Source organism: Sus scrofa, chromosome 14 (assembly GCF_000003025.6).
Source record: "Sus scrofa isolate TJ Tabasco breed Duroc chromosome 14, Sscrofa11.1, whole genome shotgun sequence".
NCBI classification, from domain to species: domain Eukaryota; kingdom Metazoa; phylum Chordata; class Mammalia; order Artiodactyla; family Suidae; genus Sus; species Sus scrofa.
Window position 1 is genome coordinate 107659838 of NC_010456.5, and position 25786 is coordinate 107685623.

General features: G+C 45.1%; 1 protein-coding gene across 1 annotated transcript in view; it reads right to left on the reverse strand.

The window, feature by feature from the left end:
• Positions 1-25786, reverse strand: part of BLNK (B-cell linker) — an 84945-nt gene that overhangs the window by 29361 nt on the left and 29798 nt on the right. Inside the window, exons 3-6 of the mRNA XM_001928233.5 lie at positions 24110-24159; positions 14017-14057; positions 8615-8771; positions 5678-5856 (exon numbers count right to left, since the gene is read on the reverse strand). Coding sequence (XP_001928268.1) covers positions 5678-5856; positions 8615-8771; positions 14017-14057; positions 24110-24159 — 427 coding nt within the window. The remainder of the gene's footprint in view (positions 1-5677; positions 5857-8614; positions 8772-14016; positions 14058-24109; positions 24160-25786) is intronic.

Consider the following 25786-nt stretch of genomic DNA (forward strand, 5'->3'; position numbering starts at 1 on the left):
ACATTTTAAAGTCCATTTTATCTGTTTTTTCTTTTGTTGTTTGTACTTTCGGTATTGTATCTAAGAAACCATTGTCTCTCCCAAGGCCATAAAGATTTATACATATGTTTTCTTCCAAGAACTTTATAGTTTTAGCCCTTATACTTAGATCTATGATCCATTTTTATTTAATTTTTTATATACGGTGTAAGACAGGGATCCAATTTCATTCTTTTCATGTGGATATACAATTGCCCTATCACCATTTGTTTAAAATCAATTTTTTTCCCATTGAATTGTCTTGGCACTTTTGTCTATAATCAATTGACTGCAACTATAGGGAGGAAGTGATTTTAAAAGAGGCAAATAAAGTAACCAGATCTCAAAAGTGGTTTTTATAACTTGCCTTGGTAGGTTTTCAAGATGGGTACTGGGAGAAACAAAACAAACAAACAAACAACAACAGAAAAACACTTACTGAGCACTAATTGCCAAGTGCTCTTCTAAATACATGTATAATCTCACTTAATACTTGTAATAACCCAATAATTTAGGTACCACCAGCAGCTCCATTTTAAGATAAAGAAAATTGAAGAAATTCAGGCACAGAGAAGTTAACTACCTTGCTCAACGTTCACAGTAAAAAGTGATAGAGCTGATTAAGTTCAAGATTTGAGTGCCTGTTCTCTAATCCACTACATTCTGGTACTTTCCTTCCTCCCTCTTCTCTTTCTGTCTTATTTCTATACTCTCTTCATTTAAGTGCCATTTCTCATCTCTTTCTTCACCTCCCAACCTGGCTAAGAGGCACCAGATGGTTCTATTCCCACAACATCTCAATTCTCAGTTGCATTCAGAGACCATCCAATCAAAGGAGATGAGGCTTTGAAATCAGACAGACTTGGGGAGAAGCCCTTGCTTGGCTCCTTCCTGGTTGTATGACCTGGGTTAAGTTGCTGAATCATTAGGAGGCTTCCCAGATTTTGCCAATCAGAGAAGACCACTTGTTCCTCTGTGACACAGGGAACCTGGTTCTCACCTCTGCTATGTTGCTAGCCTCATTGTATTAGACCATGAACTCCTAAAGGGTTCTTCCTTGTCTGTACTTGTGTTTCCTGAGCAGTCAAAACCTTACTGAGTTGAACTGAAATTTACCCATTTGCTAAGGCTGGGAAGAGGCTGCCCTGGCAGTATTGCATAATGTTGGTGTTGAATGGTGGCAGCCTCCCTGCAGGACCCTTTTGGCTCTATGGGTTTGCCCCTCTGGTTTAGCATGTAGCCTGAGAGATACGTTCCAGGGGCTAGTTCCATGAGAGGAGAGGCTGCATGTCCAGGGAGCTGTGAGCATCCTCTCAAAACCTGTAGTCAACAAAACCCTCAAGCACCTTCTAGCTGAACACAGAACATTGGTATAGGCATGCAGGAATAGTACCCAGATACAGGGAATTTGGAAGCACCATGCCCCCACCAAAACTTTCCTAACCCTATGACCTCAGAATTTATTCCTTCCTCTCATTTCTTCATTTTGCATTTGTTTTTCTATAGTATTTCATTACAGTAGAAGATGGTTGTCCTGCAAGGTCTAGAATCTGACCTGTTCAAAGTAATGATACTTTTGAAGTTGAGAAATTTTTAGTTCAAAAGAGCAGTGATAAGGAAAAAAAAAAAAAAAAGACTTGGGGAGTTCCCATTATGACTCAGTAGGTTAAGGACCTGATGTAATCTCCATGAGGATGCGGGTTGGATCTCTGGCCTCGCTCAGTGGGTTAAGGATCTGACTTTGCCATGAGCTGTGGTATAGGTCACAGATGCAGCTTGGATCCAGTGTTGCTGTGGGTGTGGGGTAGGCTGGCAGTTGCAGCTCCAATTTGACCCCTAGCCTAGGAACTTCCATATGCCGCAGGTGTGGCTGTAAAAAGAAAAGACTTGGTCCATTCCCCACAAATTCTGGTTGTAGTTCTCTCCCTCTCCTCACCTTCTCTCTCCTCATTACAGGATTTAAGGAGAAAGAATAGATAATGTATATTTCCAACAATTCAGTTCAATTGTGGTTCATTATGATAAAGTTGTTGCCTGTCAAACTAAGCAAATGATCCAGAACCATCATAATTTGTATCCAATGAGTTTATCTTCCCATTGCAGCAGTGTTTTAATATATACCCCATTATCCCATGTTCACTTCACAAAAACCTGGCTATAGTTACAGGAATAATTTGTCTTTTTGAAACCAGGCATATTATTCCACGAATACAGCCTATATACTGTTAGAAATCCTTCAGGTTTTATGATGGCATGATTAAAAAGTAAATAGGTGATTATTTTGAAAACAGTCTTAGATCAGCTCCAGTGTTTAGGTGTTCAGTACTGAGATACCTGCTATAGGTATTTACATGTTTGCCTTCCTCTGGACTTTAGATATGAAAAATAGGAGTGCCAAGTATTCATCTTATTTTTGCTTTCCCGTTTTCCTATACCCCATTGTGTATCAGGTCATTTAAATGAACTATTAAATGCCCACATGAGTTTCTTCCTTAATACATGCAACTCATGGGAGCATTTAATAATTTTGCATATATTATTTTACCTACCTATTAAGTTAGGCATACTTATGCTCATTTTATGAGACTGACGCGATGCCTGCCGCGCTAAGAGGGCAGACTTTATCCTCATTTTACAATTGAGGAATTTTAGAGACGTTGAGTCATCTGTCCAAGGTCACATAAAACCAAGACTGATGCCTTGCAAGGATAGGTACGAGGTCTGCTTTGGGAACCAGTGAAGCCCTAGCACATTTGTGTTGAATGAAGAGCTGGTCTCCCCTCAGTGGATGTGGGAGAAGTGGTACACAGTAGCTGTTTAGTATGAGGACTCCAGCATCTCATTATCTGGGTGCAAGTGATCTCGTTTATCTCTGTGATCTTGAACAGGTTTTTCAACCCCTTTTGCACCTCATCTGTACCATGTCCTCATCTGTAATGGGGATGATAATAGCACATGCTTCATTGGGTTGCTGCGAAGATTTAAGGAGATAATACATACAGAGTGCTCAGAGCACCAGCTGATACACAGCGCTCGTCAAGTGTTAGCCCCTCTCATTATAGCACAGATGCTCCTTCCTCCCACCCCAACTTTCTGGTCAGCCTATATCCCTATATTTTACCTGTAGCCGTATGGCAGAGCTAAACATTTTTATTTATGCTTATATTTGTCTTCTTCTTTTCCTATCTAGTGGCTCAGCCAGATCTTAATGTTGGCCTCTTTTTTCTTTTTTAACCTCTTTCTTATCTTGACTGTCCATCTGCCCATTCCAGAACATACCTCCTCCAGACTTCTCCTTTTCCCACTGGTTCAGACTTGCTGAGCTGTTCCCACAAGGCGGCTGCTAGCAAAACTCAGCCTCTCCCCACTGGGGCCCACCCCCAGTATTCACAGAAATGGAGAGCCTCGCATAAGCCCCAGTTTTCATTTGTATTCTGTGTCTGAATTGATATCTTCCTGAGGATTTGCCCCAAACTGAAAGAATTCACAGTGAGACCCTAACAGAAGGACTCCCTACCGTGTCCCATGCTCAGGTTCTCCCTGCCACCCCATTCTCACCCTCAAAGGGCAGAAGTCCCTCTTGGACTGACAGACTGAGGATTGACAAATCACACGTGTTTTCAGTCTGCTGACTTCCTGACTTAAACTATCCCTAGAATGGGCATCATAACTCAGATGCTTACAGGGGCAGGGTGTGTGCATGTCTTATATGAACGAAGGCGACAATGACACATGGAAACAGGGGCCAAGGATTCACAGCAGAGCTGGAGGGTTGCCATGAGGCTCAGCTGCTTTGAGGCCATGGCTGGCCAAGTGTTGACAGGCCCTTGGTTTTCAGGAAAAACTAAAAAGGGGATTTTATAAAGAATCTAGAATTGGGAGTTCCCGTCATGGTGCAGTGGTTAACGAATCCGACTAGAAACCATGAGGTTGCGGGTTCGGTCCCTGCACTTGCTTAGTGGGTTAACGATCCGGCGTTGCCGTGAGCTGTGGTGTAGGTTGCAGACTCGGCTCGGATCCCGCGTTGCTGTGGCTCTGGCGTAGGCCAGTGGCTATAGCTCCGATTCGACCCCTAGCCTGGGAACCTCCATATGCCACGGGAGTGGTCCAAAGAAATAGCAAAAAGACAAAAAAAAAAAAAAAAAAGAATCTAGAATTGGAAGTTCCCGTCGCAGCTCTGCAGTTAACGAATGCAACTAGAATCCACGAGAATGTGGGTTCAATCTCTGGCCTTGTTCAGTGGGTTAAGGATCTGGAGTTGCCGTGAGCTGTGGTGTAGGTAGCAGACGAGGCTCAGATCCCATGTTGCTGTGGCTGTGACGTAGGCCGGCAGCTACAGCTCTGATTGGAACCCAAGCCTGGGAACCTCCATATGCCATGGGTGTGGCCCTAACCCTAAAAAGATTAAAAAAAAAAAAAGAGTCAGTAATTGGTAGAAAGAAAGGAATCCAATATATATGATACATGGATTCCTTTTACGTGTGAGATGCTGTATTTAGTGATATATATATATTCTTTTATTAAATCTTTAAGATAACCTGAAGAGATGAAAAGCTGAGGCTCAGAGAGGTTATCAGACTTGCCTAAAGTCACACAGCTAGTGGGGGTCAAAGCAGGAATTTGAGCCTACATGCTGCCTCTAATTTTATTTTATTTTTATTTTTATTATTTATTTATTTATTTATTTATTTTGCTTATACTAAGGTGAGAATGAAGGTCATTTCATGACATGTTCATTAGGGTATAGGTTTTATCATCTACAGGCATTTAGAAACTTGTTACTTCTTCGAGAAGTGCCATAAGATTATGTCTGGTGATGGTTAAGAGTCGCTTTTAACATTATTCTCTTTCTCAGTCTGTTGCATTTGTAGAGTTGTTCTAATGGCTAAGCTTGAGAGCTTGTCTTTGACTTTATCAAGTACATCTGGGAGCCATAACATATCAGGCTTTATCAGCCTTTCCTATGATAGTCTGAATGAGTTTACCTGTTTGTTTTTAAATTGGAACAATTCCATAGGATACAAGACATGAAAATCTAGGTGCTGACAGAAGGGAGAGTAATGAGATAAACCTGGAGCTGGGTCCCAGACAATCAGCAGAGGTGGTCCCTGGATGCCAGGGGCTGGGAAGAGGAAATGAGAAGCAAGGCTGCTTCAGGGAAGTGAGTGGTCAGCTCCTCCTCAGGTTGTGCAGGGTCTCCCTACAAGCAGGGGGTCTCCATTTTATGTCCCACTGCACCCCTCTGCATCTTAGAGGAGGAGGGCAAAGGATCAGAGAGAAAAGAAGGTGGGGGAGAGAGACAATGAGGCAGGACAGGGAGAGAAGCAAAGGAGAATAAAGATAGAGAGGAAAGAGATTCATAGGCAACTGAGGGAAGAGAAAGGGGATAATTAGAGGGGGCACAGATCCAATATGGATATTATATCATATGTCTCTAGCAAATGAAAGTGTTTACAAGAAGACCATATATGCCATTTTTAGTGACAACATCCTTTCAGGGAGCAGTGAGGGGGCAGGGTGGGGAGTGCTGGCCCTGAGAGCAGGGTCTGGAGGAAGGAAGACACGCCTGAGGCCAAGCTGTCCTGCCCCTCCCCGTATCCGGTCCCTGCATCCTGCCTTCCAGTTGGTCCAGCCAGCCTTCCAGACGGATTTACTTTACCTCATCCTCCAGGAGGTCTTTGGGTTTGGGTGGGACTTGAGGTTTTGGCAGAGAGGTTGGGGCCGGCAGAGTGGCTGCGGCCGGCAGAGCGACCAGCCTCGCTTTTGCTGAAGGCCAGCTGGGTTTACTGGGCAGGGTCTTGCTGAAGGGCGGAGACTGCCTCTGGCTTGATCGATTGTCTTGAGAGGAACAACAACAATAACAACAAAGCATAAGATGAAAGCGTTCTGGATCATTCCCTGGGTGGAAGCCACCGAGATCTAGAAAGTATAAAACCGCTGGTATTTATGTAACCAACAATTATTAATTGAGGCATTCCTTTAAAGAATAAACTATGTTAGGCAAAAATTTCAACTGCCCATTGCCTTACATTATAAAACCCAGAAGATCATTCTCATCAAAATCATTGTCCCAGGGAGTTTTGGAGACCCACAGACCCAGGAGAGCTATCAGCCCAAGCAGCCTGAGCACTCTGCTAACAGAGCAGACCATGACCTTGGCAATGAGGGAGTCAGAGGGGGGTGGTACTCCTCCATGGTTCACTTTGCTTCACAAAGCCATAAGGGCAGTGGTTCTCCATCCTGCTTACACATGGGAACCACCTGGGAGCTTTAAAAAATGCCAAGGCCCCACCCCAGACATGCAGTTAGAACTTCTGGGGAGGGACTTGGCATTCTGGGTTTTAAAAATTCAAAGATGTATTCAGGGTTGCAGCTGCTCATCCGGATAAACTCACACATTCCTCCCCTCAAGGATTTCCTCAAAACATGGACAAGCCATGAGTTTCCCCTGGTTCAGGACTGTCCTCAACAAGTATCAGAGAAGGAGTCCAGGCTCTAAGGGGGCCTGAGTTCAGTCCCCTGCTCTGCCACTCACCAGCTGCGCTCGTTTGGGCTGCTTCTTCATTCTATGACCTCTCTGGGACTCATATTCCTCATTTTTAAAATGAGGATTGTACTGTTCACCTCCAAGAGTGATTGTAGGGATAAGAAAGAAAGCAGCAAAGGCAGAAGGAGCTCCGTTCTGGCAGAGCTGCTGCCTAACAAATAGAACTAACCTTACCTGGGTAATGTCATGGAAAGCTTAGGCAACAGGGGGTCTATGCAGTTCAATTCTGTAGGAAGATCTTAGCACAGGCATAACCTGGTGGGCTCCCTGTCCTGGAACCCGCTCAGGCACTTACACTGACTTTCCGCTACTTCCTCCTGCCACAGCCAGCCCCTAGCTTGATGGCAGCTGCTTGTCATGCTGTGCTCCAGCCCTCAGTCCACGTTTCTGCCTTGCTGAAGGTGTATGGTTTACTTCACATTTGGTACCTCCTTGGAAGCCTCTTTCTGGTGGTGTGGATATGATCAGGCACCTGGTCATCTGCTTTGCTATTCCTGTCCATTTTTGTAGTTTTATGGCAGCTTGTGGAGTTTACTGAGCTTTCTTAATATAAGATTTAAGCCTGGAGTTCCTGTCATGGCTCAGTGGTTAATGAATCCGAGTAGGAACCATGAGGTCAAGAGTTCGATCCCTGGCCTTGCTCAGTAGGTTAAGGATCCAGCATTGACGTGAGCTGTGGTGTAGGTTGCAGACGTGGCTCAGATCCTACGTTGCTGTGGGTCTGGCGTAGGTCGCTGGCTACAGCTCTGATTCGACCCCTAGCCTGGGAACCTGCACATTCTGCAGGAGTGGCCCAAGGAATGGCAAAAAGACCAAAAAAAGACAAAAAAAAAAAAAAAAAGATTTAAGCCTATCAGAAGGACCAAAACACAGATGACAGGCTTTGAAGAGTGTGACCTGGAGTGAGCCACTTACCCACTCTGAATGGCAGTTTCCTGGTCTATAAAATGGGCCTGACATAGCCCCTTCCTTCCCAGGGTGGTTGCAATGATTGAACGAGGTCACACACTTGGTGGTGGGTGGAGCAGAGTGCAGACCAGCACGGGCTTTGGAGGCTGAGAGGTCCGGCTTGCATCCCAGCTCTGCCACTTATAAAACCTTGGCCCAATTAGTTCACACTCTGAGCCTCACTTTCTTCCTCCATGACTATGGCGAAGGTGAAATAGGCCACGACTGTAAAACCCTAAGTTGTAAACTGTAAAAAGCCTGGGGATATGACTGTCTTGCTTGCTGCTTAGCATGGCTCTGGTCCAATATATGAGTTGTGGCATGAAACAGGGGGCAGTGCCTGGTGTCCTGTAAGGAGGCAGCTAACGGCAGGGATATAGGGATAATGGACACCAAACCCTTTACATGTAGGGATGCTCCGTATGACTGCTAGCACCAGGGTGATCACCATGGACACACCCCTTCCTCTCCTTTGCTGAACTCAGTTACCTCTTAGAATGGAACACAGACTTCTTCTGGGGGTGGGGGGCATTGAAAGCCACAGGTTTAGAGGCCACAGCTAAACTGGTCCATTTCATCCATGAGGCTATTCCAGGCTTAGAGCTCTTTACCCCCTCTCCCATCCCACACACCCTGTTACAAATCTACAATCTGTACAGCCTTCCGGGGTCAGGGTGGGGTAGGGATGGAGGAAGGACAGTCATTAGCCAACACTGGAATCCTTGAAGGTCATCCTAATTCTATACAGACATCTAGAGAGAAATTCCGGAATCCTGTGTTCAGGAAGCCGGAAAAGCAGGGACTAATCTCAGGGTTCCTTTCTCCTGGGACTGTCAGGACTTGGGGCAGGGTAGGGCGGGAGCCACCTCAGGCTGTGCCTGTTTTATCTTTTGCCTGTTTTCAGCATCTCTGATTTAGGAAGGACACCCTTCCCATCTCCCAAGATGGGTGAGCTTTCCAGTGGGGGCCCAGTACCTGCAGTGACCAGATGAGCCCCATGGAGGTGGTGAGAGTGGGAGCTGCTGGCCATTCTGCAACCTCAGCCTGCCCTGCTCTCTGCTGCCTTGAAGGTCGAGCACCCAAGGTCTGGGGGCGACTCACCTACGTACTCCCCTCTGGTGAAGGGCAGGGCCGGGTGAACTGTCCGTGTCTCCTGTTCAGCGGGCGGCGGCTCATAGCTGTCATCCCCGGCCTCCTCAGCCGGCAGCACATACATCTCAGAGTCTGAGTGCTCGTCTGGATTTTCGTAATCGCTGTCCTGCAAGTACAAACACCATATTCAGTGCCCAATGTGTGTTTAGGGGGCCAGAGCTGCTCCCTCACAGAGGGACAAGAAAGCAAAGTTTGGAGGGGCTGGCTAACCAGGATTGGGCAGCTGTTAGCAACAGCTATGGGTTTGAAGCAGGACTTTTTTTTGTTTTGTTTTGTTTTTTTTAGGGCCACACCCACGGCATATGGAAGTTCCCAGGCTAGAGGTCAAATTGGAGCTATAGCTGCTGGCCTATGCCACAGCCACAACGATGCCAGATCCGAGCCCCATCTGTGACCTGTACCACAGCTCACAGCAATGCCATATCCTTAACCCACTGATCAAGGCCAGGGATTGAACCCACAACCTCATGGTTCCTAGTCAGATGTGTTTCTGCTGAGCCACAATGGAAACTCCTGAAGCAGGGCTTTTTAGCCTCTAAAATGGACTACTATCCTGGGGAACATGTGGACCATTTAACTTTGAGAGTGGCTGAACTCTGGGAGTTTCTGTCATGGCTCAGTGGTTAACGAACCCGACTAGTATCCATGAGGATGCGGGTTCAATCCCTGGCCTTGCTCAGTGGGTTAAGGATCCGGAATTGCCAAATCCCTGGCCTTGCTCAGTGGGTTAAGGATCCGGAATTGCTGTGAGCTGTGATGTCAATCACAGACGTGGCTCAGATCTGGTGTTACTGTGGCTGTGGTGTAGTCCGGCAGCTACAGCTCCGATTCAACCCCTAGCCTGGGAACCTCCATATGCCATGGGTGCAGCCCTAATAGAAAAAAAAAAAAAAAAAAAAAAGGTGGCTGAAATCTGTATGTCAGATAAAATATATCTTAAGAAGACAAAGGAAGGACCCAATAAAATAGAATAACCAAATAGGTTTTATTACTCATGAAGGGTGATAGTTGAGGAAAATGTAAGTTTAATAAGACGATCAGGGGATGCTCAGGAATAAGGACACCTTTGTAGAGATGTGGGTTTTTTTTGTTTGTTTTAAACAGAATGGGGAAGCTGCGAGGATTAAGACTTCAAACTGACTCAGAGTCCATTCTCTTTCTGTTTTTTTTTTAATAGGAATTTTAAGTCCATATTGAAAATAAGTTGACCTAAAGTTCAAACAGTTCACAAAGATGAATGTCTTCCCTGCTGCTCAGTTCCTCTCTCAGAGGTAGAGTTACTAGCTTCTTGTGCATTTTGTTCAGAAATAATCTATATGTGTAGCACACATACATATATTCATGTGGAGGAAATATTTAATTAGGACTTAAGGGGTCCTCTGACCTCTGTGCCCACTGCCCCCACACATTGCCTGACACGACGCCGGATCCATATATGATTTACCAATGAATCTATGAGGCACCTGCCTTTTGGCCTGTCTCCTTTCACTAGCAATTGATGCGAGGATAGTGTTTCCTTCATTGCTGCCTCCTCCAGGCCTGGGACAGGACCAGCACGTGATAGGAGCTCAGGATGTTTGGAGAATGAAGGAATCAATGAGTGAGCACTGTGCTTTGCTTGTCAGTCTGTAGGGAGATGGGGGAGAGGAGAAGAAAGGAAAAGGGTGAAGAGTGGGATAAGGAAAGAGAAAGGAGGCTGGAAGGAGAGCTTTTCCTGAGGGGGCTGGAGGGGCAGTGGGCGAGAGACCAAAAGGAGGAAGGAGCCCAAGGGAGGGTGCTTGTCCTTCTCCTAGAGTGGGGGAGGCAGGAAGGGACAGGGACAGGGGAGGTAAGAAAATTTCCCCAAACCCCTATGTCAGAAATAGAAGATGGGAGCTTAAAATCCTTCCTGAATATGAATATAAAATTAGCTGAATAAAATAATATTGTAGTAACAGCTGTTATTACAACTAATATTTCTATGCAAGGCATACCTCATTGACCCCTCACCACACTCATTTGAGATGGTTTTGGTTTTTTTTTTTTTTTCTTCTTAGGGCTGCACCCGAGACATGTGCAGGTTCCCAGCCTAGGGGTTGAATCGGACCTACAGCTGTCAGCCTACACCACAGCCACAGCAACGCAGGATCTGAGCTGCGTCTGCAGCCTACACCACAGCTCACAGCAGTGCTGGGTCATTAACCCACTGAGCAAGGCCAGGGATGGATCCCGCAACCTCATGGTTCCTAGTCAGATTTGTTTCCACTGCACCACATGGGATCTCTGAGGTGGGTTTTTTAAAATCCCATTTTACTGTTGAGGAAACCAAGCCATAGACAAGTTGACTAATTTGAGTTTGCGATTTGTGCTCTGGAGAAGCCAATTACGATTCCCAGGCAGGGGGTCTGGGAAGCGGAGTGTGAGTGAAAGGGTGGGCCAGGGAGAGGCCTCACAGGGCAAGAGCCTGGCTTCCCAAGCCAGATACCCTCCTCATCCAGGCCAAGGACCCTGTCACCGTTGTTGTGACATCTCAGGGAGACATCACTACGAGTGCTGAGAAGCAGTTGGTTTAATAGAAACTCCTGCAAGTGAAGGAATCAGCGGGCACCCAGACACATGTGCCTGACTGGGGGATGGTTGGGGCATCCCACTCTGTTTCAGTTCATGGAGCAGGGATGAGACTCCCTAGACTTTGCTACTGTAGGCTGGGGATCAGTGTGCATCCTGGAGAGGACTCTGGAGTCCTGGCAGCCCCTCAGGCACAGCAGCCTGACTAAGAGGATCAGGGTGGCAGAGTTGGCGGAGGTGGCAGAGAGGGTAAAGGATGAGAGACACTACATCTGCTGTTCCTGGAAGCTGTCCTCCAGCACTGGGTTGCCTACCAGGCTGTGTCCCCATGAGGACCGGACTGAAACTGTATATCCAGGACCCACCATGGGACCTGCTACAGGGCAGGTGCACACCCAACATCCATGGAGTGAATTCATGCACTGAGCTGCTGCCCCAGCCTCTGAAGGGACTGAGGAGGAGGGAATGGGTGCTCAGTAAGTGCCGATCTGGCCCTTCATTTGGAAAGTCTTTTCTGTAGGAGATATACTATAAGCCCCTCCTACTCCACGCACAATAAAATGTGTTGAATGCCTTTTCATCAAGAGAATTAAAAGGGAATCTTTCAAACTTTTGAGAATTTTAAAAAATCTTCCCCCCAAATTATTCTAAATGATGACAACAAAATGTTTTCATTCATTCATTCAGTACTTGAGCAAGTGCAATACAATACTTTGGACAATCTGATGGAAACTCTGAAGAAGGGAATATGTAACTAGACAAAAACCTCAAATTGTCTATCATTCGTTTAAGCAATTAAGTGCTTGACTCTCAGCACAGTCCTTGGCCTCGCAGAACTTATTATATTTTAACAGGACAGACCAACAACAAATAATGAATAATAAATAGTAAGTAGGTCATCAGACAGATAAAATAGGTATTCCTCTGATAGTTGCCCTGAAGGGAATGATTGGGGTCCTGAGAGAGCAATGGAAGAAGGGGTTCTGCCTGGGTGGGGGTTCCAGAAAGGCTTTCCTGATGAGAAGGGGACACTTAAGCCAAGTCTGAAGTACAAGAAGAGGCCGACCAAGTGAAAGAGGATAGGGGCACTCTTTGGCTTCTCTCTTCCCTTCTTCCATCACCTGCCCAAGGACCATGAGTCTAAAATCACTGAGCCAGGGACCTTGGTCTTTAATAGGAACTGAGGGCAGGCCTGTGAGCCTGGGCTGTGATGAGCAGAGCCCTGCTGAGGGGGTGTGGGGAAGGCCAGCAGGTCTGTAGGGGATGGATTTCATCAGACCTGGAGGCTTTAGCAACAAGCCTGATTTCATCCTATGTACAAAGAGAATTATGATTACCTAATTAGAATAAGGTAAATAATAAGATAAATGTTCATACAATCCTTATTGTAGCTGGTATCTTCACTTTGGTTGTTTGACTTTGGGACACAAGTCATTCTTCCCTATCCAGGATGATTTTGTGTTTTCTAAGTCCCAGCCATGTGCTTTTTTTATCCAGCCAGTAAGTTCAGTGTTTTTGGCTGCCTGCTTTGCTTTTTAAAGCTTTGCTTCATATGCAGCCCAGGGCATGCTGCCAGCAGGGGGCGCAGCTGCAGTGCTTCTGAGGGACCAGTGCTGTGAGGAACTCTAAGTGACCCACAGAGAGGCCACCTCATCCCTTCTTTTTAAAAATCCTTTCTCTAAAGTTGAAAAGGGAGGAACTCCCATTTCCTAATACTCTGAATAAACCCCAGGTGGTGCTCCAGGGCGCACTCTGAATAAAACTCCAGGTAGTGCACACAGTGTGGAGCCGGGCCCAGGCTCAATTCTGGGCACTGGACAGAGGTCCTGGGTTCTTATGCTACTGAGTAACTAGTGTTGGTCAGGAAGTCATTGTCATGGCCTTGGCCTCAGTTTCTTATGGGGTATGTGTTTGTGTGGAGGCCCCCTGGGATCCCTTCCAGATATAAAAAGCACAGATTGGAGCAGACTGACATTCTGTGTGAATTTAATACGTGAAGAATAATCATCGTGAAGAAAAATTCTTAGGGTGTCTTGGCCCTCTAAGTCCAGCCCAAAAGAGAAGTGGCTATTTGGTTGCAGAGCCACCTTGAAGAGATTTACAATTAATTCTGACATACCACTCCCGATGGCATCATGGTCAGGTCCCTCCCTCTCCATTTGTGGCCCCCAGAGTCTGTTCACAGGCTCTTGGTCACAGTAAGCACTTTGGGTTTTGAAAACCTGATTCTGAGATCTGAGAGCCTGGGTTTGAATTTTGGAACTGCACGTCACTTAAACTCTCCAGGCTGTGGTTTCTTCACCTGTAAAACGGGCAGGCCTGATGCTTAAATTGTGACAACTAATACCGACCATGACCTTCAAAAGTGGCCCAGAAACACCCCTGATGTGGGAGGCATTCGCTCTTTAGTTGTTGGTTTGTTTAGGCCTCCTAGCAGGGACCAAACAGTGATGGAGTATGGGGGAATTCAGGGCAGAGGCATTTGCCAACTGATTTGGAGGTATTTCAACATATTAACATCTGTTTTGGCTGTGCTGGGGAGTACTCTGAAGACCAGGGGAAAATGGGGTAAGACTGCCTACTTACAGGGCTGTGGTGAGGGTTATACGAGGTAATGAGTCTAAAGCCCTTAGCTTGGCACATAGAGGTGCTTGCCCAAGTCAGCCCTGGGACGTTATTGCTGCCTAGTCTACAGGTGGCCCTTCCAGACCAGCCATATCCCCTCTGTGATGTGCCCTTGACCACCAGCATGTCGAGGCCTTGGGAGAAATGGTACCCTCCTAGTCCCAGGAACAAGTACTTACAAAGTCATCTGACCACTGCTCCTCTTCGTCAGCTGGGCTCTCTGAAATGGCATGTGGGAAAGAGAATGCACAAGCTTAGAGCTCAGCTTTACTGCTCCACCCTGTCCACAAATACCCCACACCCCCCTTCCCTCCCCTTGGGCTTCCTGCTCCCATCTACTAGGCCTTGAACAGTTATTACAGTCATCTCGGGTTCACTTACTTTCAAATCCTTTTGTTAAAAAAAAAAAAAAGTCAGTTCTCAGTGTATTGAGAATTAAGTCCCACTGGGGCAGAGGAATAGTGCATCTGACCCTTATATGTCTTTGTCTAGGGACCCTTTGGCACCTTGGAGTAGCAATCCATACTGTGTTGCTTTCAAGGATTTCTTGGAATCAGCAGGTGGATGGTGTAGTAGGAAGAGCTGGACAGAGTCAGATAGACCTAAATTCTCATCTAGGCTCCATTCCCAACTAGTTGGAGCATAGGTAAGAACATCTAATATCTCTGGGCCTCAGTTTGCAGATCTATAAAATAAAATAAAATTCCAAATCTATAAAAGAGAATAACTTCTATGATTCTGTCTAGCTTTAACATTACCTTTTTTATTAAAAATTTATTTTATCTAGTGCTTTACTACATGCCAGGCAACATTACCAGAGCTTTGGATTCACATAGCTCTCTCAAAAACCTTATGAGGAAATTGGGGCATAAAGAATATAAAGCAGATAGTAAATGGTAAAGCCAGGAGTTGAGCCCTGCAGGTTGACTGATTTCCAAGAGCAAGCTCTGATCCACAGCACCACGCTGCTTTGCTGTCCTTGAGGTTCACGGTGCAGGCACTGTCCTAGGCTCCTCAGGGGGTATAAAAATGAATGTTACAGGTCTTAAAGTCACTTTTGATCTTGAAGAATAAAATAGCTCTAGATCATGACAGCCAAGAAGACCACTTGATCCTCTTTCTCCAAAACTCATTTAGAGTATGAGAAGCTTCACATCAATCCCATCACATAAACTGACCTTGGAGGCTAAATATAATTCTCTCCGTTCTGAGGGAGATCTACCAGACACAGGTTCAGATAGCAGAGTGGCTCTGATGACTGCGCCATAGAGGATCCCAGCTCCCTGCACTGAGCCGCCACTGCTAGAAGGCCTGGTGGATGTCCCCTGAATCCCCCAGAACTTCAATAGAACTTTAACTTGCCATTTCTATCTCCTGCCTGCCACAGCAGACCACTGACTCCAGCTCCAGGGGAGTGCCACAGAGGCACCAGGAAAAGAATTGTGGAGCTGAGGTGGGGATAGGAAAGAGGTCTTTGGATCAGAGTGGACATACTTTGGATCAGCAATGGCAGCAACAGTGCCCTCTTATGGGAAAAACATATAAACAGTAAGCACTAAGAAGGAGCTTCATTCTCCAAGTCAAGTCTCTGGACCCTCGTAGGTGCTGCTGGCACTGCGATGTCCCACGTACCTCATTCTACTCTGTGCTGTGACTAAGTCATCTGTGTCTCTCTGTATTGAAAAGCAAGACCTTTTTAATTTATCTTTGGACCTGGATGGCATTTGCATCTGTAATCCATGCACTAATAAAAGGATAAACCAATAAATGACTTGAATGAGTGAAATGAGGATAATAACATAGATTCCATTATTGAATACTTCCCATGTGCTGGATGCCAGGGGAAGTGTTATAAATATTTCTTCATTTATCCTCAAAACAGTACTATGTGGTAGGTGCCATTATTATCTCTATTATTCCTCTTACAGTTGAGGAAACTGGGCCTAAGAGAGGTTGTAACATCCGTCTGAGGCACACAGCTGGTGACCGTGAGGGCTGGATCACAGGCCAGGCTGTGTTGCCGCCTTCAACCAAAATCTCATGTGAACTGCCTGGCCCTGCACTGAGCATCAAATAAAACCAAGCATGGCCCAGTGCAGGCCCTGTGATACATGAAGGTAGAAAAGAGAGAAAAGCACCATGTGGTAAAGGTTATTGGATTAGCATCCTTCCCCAGCCCCTCAGCTCCATTCATCTTTGGCCCCACAGGCAGCTCACAGCATCACACTCAAAGAGTCACAACCTAACAAGCCATTGCCCAGACTGAAAAGCACAATGATCCGAAGTACTAGATCCAAGTAGTGGGTGGTTTTCCAGCATCTCAGAGAGCCTTCCGAAGTGTATAGGTAGTTGTTTGTTTTATTTATTTATTTATTTACTTACTTACTTACTTATTTTTATTTTGGCTGCATCCATGGCATGTGGAAGTTTCTGGGCCAGGGATCAAACCCCAGCCACTACAGTAACAATGCCACAACCTTAACCTGTTGTACCGCAAGGGAGCTCCTGGATAATGGTTTTAGAACCACGTTCCCTGGGTTCCAGTCCTGGCATTGCTCTTTACTACCTGCTTGGCAGTGAACCAGGACTCTAATTGTTTAAAGCTCAATTTCCTCATCTGTAAAACAAGGATAAGAAAGTGCCCACCTCATGTTTGTATGAGAATCAAGTAATGTAATACATACGAAGTGCTTTGCCAAGCCTGTCACACAAAGTACTGTGTTATGTTGCTCATTCTTGTCTGGGGTATTGGCAATGTCTTAATAAACCCTCAAAATAACACCAATTCTATTTCATTCTAATGGCAACTCTGCAGCATGGCTACCGCAAAGCAATGGATCCAAGAAAGCTTCCAGTGTAGTGAGTAAGATTTTCAGGAGGGTAAGTTCAAGTTGAATATGGGCCAGCTGGTATAGGATTACACACCCCTGCCAGGAAGCTGAGATGCTAGTTGGGCCTCCTTGTCAGGAAAGCCTTACTTGCTGTGTTGTGTACATGGTTTGGGGTTTATACACTATTTACTGTGTCATAGTCCCATGCCACACATCCTCCCCTTGCCACTCCCAGGCTTTGAGATCATGTGGCCCTCCCAAGCCTGAGGGCACAACCCCTTGCATCATGAGACACATGAGAATGGCCAGAATGTCTCCCACGCCAGCACTTGCTCCAGACCAAGAAATGCAGGGTTTTGAGCTTGGGCTCTGGGGTCAGGCTGCCTTGCTCAAAATCTTGATTCTGTCATCTGCTAGCAGTGTGACCTTAGGCAAATTACTTAACCTCTGTGCTTCAGTTTTCTCATCGCTAAAATGGACATTATTAGTAGTACCTGTACCATAGGGTTTTGAGAGAATGAAAAGGAAATAACTTGTGGAAAGTACTTAGAATTGTACTTTATGTAGAGTAAAAGCCCAATGAATGATGACTATTACTATTAATTTACTTTCTCTTTAATTCTCATAATAACCTAAAAGATAGGTATTCTTATCTCTAGATCTGGAATTAGAGGCTCAGGAAAGTTACAAAACTTTTCTAGGTTTGAGAATCTGGAAAAGAGTGGGTATGTATATATGTATAACTAAATCACTTTGTAGTACAGCAGAACTTATCACAACATTGTAAATAAACTATACTTTAATAAAACTTTAAAAAATGCAAGAAAAAAAAACTTTTCTAGGCTCAGTGCTTGCAGGGCAAAACCAGGATTCCTACACAGGCCTAAAGGACCCCAAAGCCCAAGATCTTCTCACCAAGCCCGCCTCTATGATGGAAATAAAAGACCTAGAGTCTAGAGAAGCAGTCATGTATCAGACTGAAGGTAATACGGGCTGGTGTAAAGGTTCCTGATGGATGTCCCAGCACCTGGAATTATGACCAGTGAGGGCTGCCAGGTTCCATGAGGCTGGGTGCCTAAGGTATGATTGAACTGGGCCTTGAAGGACAAGCAGGACTTGGGCGAGAGAATGAAGATGAAGAAGGGTGTCTTCCTTATCCCCTAAGATGGGCTTGTGTGTTGGTCCCAGCTTAGCCAATGGATGGAAGGAGGCATCCATGAGGCACAGAGAATGGATGAGCTACACTGGAGAGTCACAGGGAAATATGCCAACAGGTGAACAAAGCTAGATTCATTGACAGCCAAGGGGATGCTCCAGCCCCATGGGGCACTACAGACTCAGTGACAAGCTGGAGATGGGGAGGCTGATGAGGATGGTGTCTGAATAATCCAGGTGTGAAGAGACAGAGGCTGCACCAGACTGGGGGGATTGGGAAAGGGAAGGGATGGCTGGAAGGTCTGTAAAGGACTGTGTTGAGAGCTGATGGGAAGGGGCGAAGGAGAGGCTGTGAAGTCAGCCTCTTGATCCAGGGTCATCAGGAGTACCGGAGACCCTGGCGCAGATCTGGTGGCATCCAGCCATGGGCATTGAGGGGCGTATTCCATATCTACGTGTCGACACAGCCTTAGCCTAGGTCCTGCTTCCACTCTAGAAGCTGTGCTCTAGGCCACTGGGCCCTCCACATTTCTCCTCTTGCAGAGCTAGTGGTGGGATGCAAGGAACCAGTAGGAAGACTGGCAGGACACAGGAAGAAGAGAAGGAAGGAGGGTGGTCTAGCTGTGGTGGTGGGGACAGACACAAGGGAGGAACAGAAAGCAGAACTACACAGGTTGTGGGGAGGCAATGAGTGGACAGTCCCACTGGGTATACTGGAGAGGAGAGAGAGATGTGACCATGTGGGGAGCTGAGGCCAAGGCCGAATCCAGGCTGGCTGGGGAAGGTGATTTACAACTAAATACTTAACATCTTAGAAATTCCCTTAGTCTGTTCATTCATCCAGCCCAGTTAATGAGGGGAGTGTGCAGACAAGGGGGACACAGTCCTTGCTTAGTCATCAGCTGGCTATGTGGCCTCGGGCAGCCACAGTGCCTTTCTGGTCTCCAGTTATTCCTAACATAAGAAACTTGGTTTGGGTGATCCTTCAGGACTTTCTAGGTTTTAAAATGTGTCCAAGTTTCATTCTTCTATTTTTATTTCCATCAGGCAGGACTGATGTTGAATATAGCTCTCCCCATGTCAGCTTTGCTGGTATCACCAGTTAGAGGATCACCAGGGAGACAAAAAATCAAGTAAAGGCTGACTTCACGAGGATGGGGGTAAAAGCAGGTTATAATTCACTCTTTTGTACACAAAGAGTTGTTATGCATGCTCTGTGCTTCTGTGGTGGCTGTTTTACCCAGGAATCCTGCTCAAGTACCTTCCTTTCCCCTGAGTTCTCTCCCCTTTATCATGGCTCTGATCTCCCTGCAGGACATCAGTGGTGGGAGGAGAAGGTGGACCTCCTGGGGACATAACAATAGCCCTGGATATCAGGGCCCTAGGTTACAAGGAGAGAGGCCATGGTCAGTTCTGACCTCTCAGGGGTTGCAGAGTGACCAGTGGAGCTTCTGCAATGACCCCAGAAGACTCTGGGATCACCATGACTGATCTCCCCTGCCTCCCTCCTTCCTTCTTGAGCCAGACCTCAGATTCAAAGATACAGGAGGCTCTTCAGCTCTGGAAGCTCAGGAAGCAGAGCTAGGTCTGAGGCTTTCAGAAATAAAAAGAAGAAATGGGGAGTTCCCATTGTGGGTCAGCAGAAATGAACCCGACTAGTATCCCTGAGGATGCAGGTTCGATCCTTGGCCTTGCTCAGTGGATTAAGGATCTGATGTTGCCGTGAGCTGTGGTATAGGTCCCAGATGCGGCTCGGATCCCTTGTTGCTGTGGCTGTGGTATAGGCCAGCAGCTATAGCTCCAATTTGACCCCTAACCTGGGAACTTACATATGCTACACCTGTGGCCCTAAAAAAAAATAATAATTAAAAATCAAAAGAAGAAATGCCAAGAAATGACCCAGCTTGGGTCAGAGGGAGGAACAGTGGAATGGGAGCCTGGAGTGGGTTTTCCTTTTAGTGGCAGCAGTAACCTTGGGCAGATCACTTAATATTCCTGAGATTCATTTTCCTCTTTTGTAAAACCAAGACAGCCATTTCTATATAATGTTCCAATGGGAGATTAACTGAGCTAATGCTGGTAAGGAGCTTAGCATAATGCCCAGGATGGAGTAAATACCCAACATATTTTGGATATCTTACCTTCCCACAGCAATGCCAACTGCGCAGGAAGGATATAGTCTGCTCAGTGGACCAGGAGGTCCCTATGAGCAATGTTCCCTCCTCAGAGCCCAAGTAGGGTTGTGGGGTCTAAAGTGAAAGCAGCAGTTTGCACACTGGCCTGACCTGCATTTGTAGGAGTTCCAGGCTCCATTCTTTGTCCTTCCAGACTCTAACTAGAGGAGGGACTGTGGTGACTCTTCTGCTGACCTCTGGGAGGTACTGGCCTTTTCCATCCTCTGCTCTCTGAAGGTTAGCATCACCAAGGTCAACACACTCTCTGGCTTGGCTTAAAAGGTTTGGAAGCAAAGCCATTTGCTTCTGGGACTGGAAAGAGGACATAATTCCAGTGTCCAGAGGAGGGAAACAGGTGGGGCTGCTTCAGGAGGCTTGGGTGGACCAAATCTGTACAGGCCTCCAGGGAGCACCTGGAAGTCCTCCTGGACTCTGGAGGTCTGGTGGGCTACAGTCTCCAAGCACTGGGGCCTCCGAGGTCCTTGAAGACTCCCTAGGTTCAGGAGGAACTGTCAGGGCTGGTTTCTGAGGCCCCAGGCTCGCAGCTGTGAAGGAACTCTAGAGCTCAAAGGAAGTGGCTGGAAATACTCCTGGGACTTGAATTGCGGAGGAAGGGCAGGGAGTATCAAGGGGGTTAGTAACTGCAGGCAATGATGGTGGTTTTGCCAAAAGAACCTTTTCCAGGGATTGAGTGTAAAAGTGAGGTAACTAGTAAGGCCCTATTGGTCGTATGACACAATAGGATGAATTTTAAAGATTCTGGAACTTCAATAGATTTGTCTTTCAACTTAAGAGAATCAATAAGGACAGGGCTGGTGGTTTATAGCAGGGTTTCTCAAATTCAATATTCATTCAAATCCCTTGGAGTTCTTGATAAAATGCAAATTCTGACCCAGTAGTTCTAGGGTGGAGCAGAGATTTTGCATTTCTAACACACTCCCAACTGATGCTAATGCTGTCAGGTTAGGAATTACACTTCAAGTAGCAAAGACTTAGAAGACCTGGTTGGGCCATTTGTGTGCTTGGACCTTTGTGTGCTCCAAGAGAGACTAAGTATGAATGAACTGATATCAAGACTATTTGCTGGGGGTTGGAGGGTTTCAGGTAAGAGAGCAGGTGTCTGAGGTCAAAAAGGGAATACTTTTGAGCATCAAGGAGGTTGGAAGAGGCAAATTCCTAAATCCACCAAAGGTTAGGAGAGGCTTGCTTCATCACTGGGCTCTGGGCTCCCAAGACTTGTGTTTCTGCCAGAGTGTAGAGTGTTAGCTTGGCTGGGAGCCTAACAGATCCTACTGGTTCAGTCCGCCATGATATAGATAAGGACATTGCCCAAGGTTACACAGCCAGTTAGTGGCTAGGCCTTGAAGGACCTTGTAGGCAGGCTTGGTGGTTTGCAGTTCCTTGTGTTGATGTAGAGCCTTGAAAATATTTAAGCAAAAGTACTTTAGAACTATTTTCTGGTGGAGGTTAGGAAGGCTCCATGCAATTAGGAATTTAGGAGACAACTAGAGGCATCTGTACTGGGACAAGCAAGAAATGACCAGAGTCTGAGCAGTAGCTATGTAAATAGAGAAGGGCAAAAAATATCTGAGAGACACTGAAAAGAAAGAAATAAGATTCAGAGATTAATTGTTTTGTAGAGGTTGAAGGAAGAGGAGGAATCAAGGCTGGTCTTCAGCATGTGTGGGTTGGGCAAAGGGTGACTAAAACATGAATACTACCTGTCTTTTTCCCAAGTAAAAAGTAGAGGAAGGAGTTCCTGTCGTGGCACAGTGGTTAATGAATCCGACTATGAACCTTGAGGTTGCGGGTTCGATCCCCAGCCTTGCTCAGTGGGTTAACAATCCAGTGTTGCCGTGAGCTGTGGTGTAGGTTGCAGACGTGGCTTGGATCCCACATTGCTGTGGCTCTGGTGTAGGCCAGTGGCTACAGCTCCAATTCGACCCCTAGCCTGGGGACCTCCATATGCCATGGGAGCGGCCCATGCAATGGCAAAAGGACAAAAAAAAAAAGTAGAGGAAAAGGGGGCTTGGGGAGGGGAGGAGCTAGGAGACAGTTGAGAATGAAGGTGCCATCAGGAGATGTTCACCCTGAAGTCAGGCAGATTGAATTGCATCTGAGCTCCTAATGTTTGTGTCCAGGATCTCCAGTGCTGTTGAGTCATCTACAAACTGACAAATGTTCTTGCTAATTCCCTAGGATTCAAATTGAATGTCATCTTCTCAGAGAGACCTTCTCTGACCACTTAGGTTTTTCCCTCATCCCATACTGATTCCTTATCACTCCATCTGCCATGTTCCTTCAGAGCAGTTACCATTTTGGGTAATTTGTACTTACCTCTTTGCATTCTGATTTATTATCTGACTCTCCGTGAGTCATTAGGCATTTCAAGGTTAAGGACTATATTTTGTTCCCCATTACATATCTAGCACAGTGAGTATCAAACAGGACACACTTGTGTAATATTTGTTGAGTGAATCAAAGAGTGTGTGGTATAGCTGCAATACCCGGAGATGTCTATTCTAGAGAAGAAGCCATTCAGTTGACCCAATTTCTTAATTCTATCCCTCTGTTGCACAGAACAACTCTATTTACACTTTACTTAACATTAAAAAATTTGACTATATGGCCACAGAACAGACTTAGGAAGCCACAAGGAAATGAATTGCATCTATATCCCTCCAGGGCTGTCTCTTCCTGACTCTGCAGATAGGCTTGGGAGGGCATCACAGGAGGTGTCCAAGCAGAAAGTTGGCCTCATTTGTGTTGTGTGGTGGTGGAGGTACTTTAAGCATTGGATTAGATGTTAGACTGTATGACCTCTGGGGCTCCTTTCAAACCTGAGTCTCCATGATTCCCTATCTTCCAGTCAAATTTTTGGGTACTTAAGAGATGCAGACTTCTATTTTCTTTTTTACAACGTGGAGGGGAAAATGTATTTGTTCTCATTAACTTTTGTTTAAGTAGATTTTAGACAGGATTGGGTGCATTCGGGGTGGTACAGCCATAGACAAAGTAAGTAGATTTCAAAGGTTGGGATAGGATCTTTATATTTTAGCTCCAAATTCCAAAGGAATCCACTGGTCAACTGTCTGGACTTGCTGACTGATTGGCAATGTGAGGTCAATAAATATGCTGTGACCTAGTGAGTTCTGGAAGGTGGTCCAGCGGATCAGTGACCAGACTTGGTATGCTGGTCAGCATTTCTCAGTATGATAAGATTCCATCAAACCCAAGAGGAACTCAACTATCTGATTTAATGCTGTCTTGATCAGTGGGAGAAAAAAAAATCATCATCCTTTAACGTTGTGATTTGGTTTTAGCTGTTGCCCTGTAGTGGAAGAGTCTTTATCAATGTCTATAGCCCTGTGGTTTTCACTGAGGGCTCTAAAGGTCTGTCTATATCCAGGACCTCTTTATATTGAAGCCAGTAGAAAGAGATTTTAGACCTATACTCTCAATGCATCTGTTCCAGAAAAGGAAAATGAGGTGGAAAATGTTAGCTTACTACTGCCATAAATGCTAACAATCTCAAGACTAACTCCTCTTTCCTGACAGAGTTGATCCTAGTTAGAATGGGGTTGCAGGGCTAAAATTTGGAGAGGATTGAGCATATGCCATCAAGAATTTATTCCATCCCCCCCTCAACTGATCCTCAAGTATATTTTTCTAGGAAGCCTTCCCTTCCCCACTCCCTCCACATTCTCCACCTCAGATTAGATTAGATATTGTTGCTATGTACTTCCATAGAACTGGTGCTTCCCTATCACACTGAATCATAATTGTTTTTAACATCATCTGTCTTCCCTTCTAGACTAAGAACTCCGAATATGGAAATTTTATCTTATTTTTACTGTATTCCTACCTAAGACACTGTATGTGCCTGGCACGTGGAAATTGCTTAAACATATTTGATAGGTAGATAAGTAAACGAATGGATTGAAGGACAGCTACATCCCCATTATAGTCAAATGCCTCATAGATTTGGTCATTCTTAAAATTAGGATGGGCTTTTTTTGTTTGTTTGTTTTCAGATGGGTAGAAAAGTGTTCCCTTTTCAATAAGTAACATTAGACTATTTGAGGGTCCAAGTATTTTAGGAATACTCTTACCTGAGGCATAATCCCTTCGAGGAACACTTGGAGGTGCTTTGACTTTCAGCCTGTAGGTAGCAAATTAGGCAGATGGTCAGTGGGTAGGACAACTGTTGTCAAGGCCCATAATATAAATATATAGAGATGCTGGATAAATAACTAATAGAATAATGGCTTTTTTTGGACCCATCACATGCAAGACTAAATGTATTGTAAACTCAGAGAAACTGTTAGTCAGAGGTTTCCCACTTCTCCCCATTTCCCCAGTGCACAGTGTGGCTATGACTTGGCAAAGGTGAAGTTGGGAGGTGAAGGGCTCTGAGAGGTTAGAATACTAGTAAGGGTTAGAATACTAGTTAAGGGTTAGAATACTAGTAAGGATTAGAATACTAGTAAGGGCTCAAGGAAGGCAAATGTTGATTGGTTGATAGGAAGGTTAGAGAAGATGGAACTCTATTTTTTTTTCTCTTTCTTTCTTTCTTTTGGGGCCTAACCCATGGCATATGGAAGTTCCCAGGCTAGGGGTTGAATCAGAGCTGTAACTACTGGCCTACGCCACAGCCACAGCAACACCAGATCTGAGCCGCGTCTGCGACCTACACCACAGTTCATGGCAATGCTGGATCCCTAACCCACTGAGTGAGGCCAGGGATCGAACCTGTATCCTCATGGATACTAGTTGGGTTCATTTCCACTAAGCCACCACAGGAACTCCTCATCAACTCTATTTTTTAAAAAAATTTAATAAACACTTTAATAATAGGAAACAATTAGCTATAATCAGCATTTTAGTTATAGGTTGGACAGAAATTATTTTTGTACTATTGAAAAAAAAGGTCAGATAAGTGAGCAGTGAGTGTCTCCAAGTTGGGGACTATGATTTTTAGATTAGAAGTTGAACCGTTTCAAACACTCTCAAAACTACTATCTTTATGCACATATGAAATGTTCTGAATATTCACAGTGCTTCCTTACTCATTAAAAGGAGAAAATGAAAATTATATTTGAAAAATAGATCCCAGTTTTTAGGCTTTTTATAAGTTCTGACACCACTTCCTTTTCCATTACTTGAAAATGTGTAAGGTTTATATATAATTATTTTAATAATAGTTACCGTTTTACCTAATAATGATTTGCTTAGTGAAATTTAAAATGTATACAAATATAACCTATACAAAACCCTGCAGCCTTCATTTACTAAAATATCACATCTCTTTATAGATGCAGCCTATAAGGTAACTATTACATACAAAATGTATTTCATTTTTTTGGAAAAAATGAAATTCAGAAATTCATTTGTTTAAGTGCAAAAACATATAAATATAGTTCTTATAAACGAGAACTATAATGTTGCAAATATAATAATAGTTATATTTGCCTAGAAATTCTGCTTTTTATTTCCGTGAAGTCTCTCCAATCTATTATTTCATTCAATTCTCAGCAAGCCAGCAGGACAAGCTGGGAAGATGCTGTCATTAGACCTATAATGAGGTCCAGAAAGAGAGATTGTCCAAGGTGATGCAGAAAAGCAAAACAAAAACAAAACTGAATCTGGTGCCAGGTCTGATCATGGAACAGTAAGATTTCAAAAAACACAAACCAACTATTACTCATTATTGCCATCATTTCAAAAAACAAAGAAAGAGTATTTTAATACCCCTGAATGTGTAAAAGTCATCATCTCAGAATAAAAGA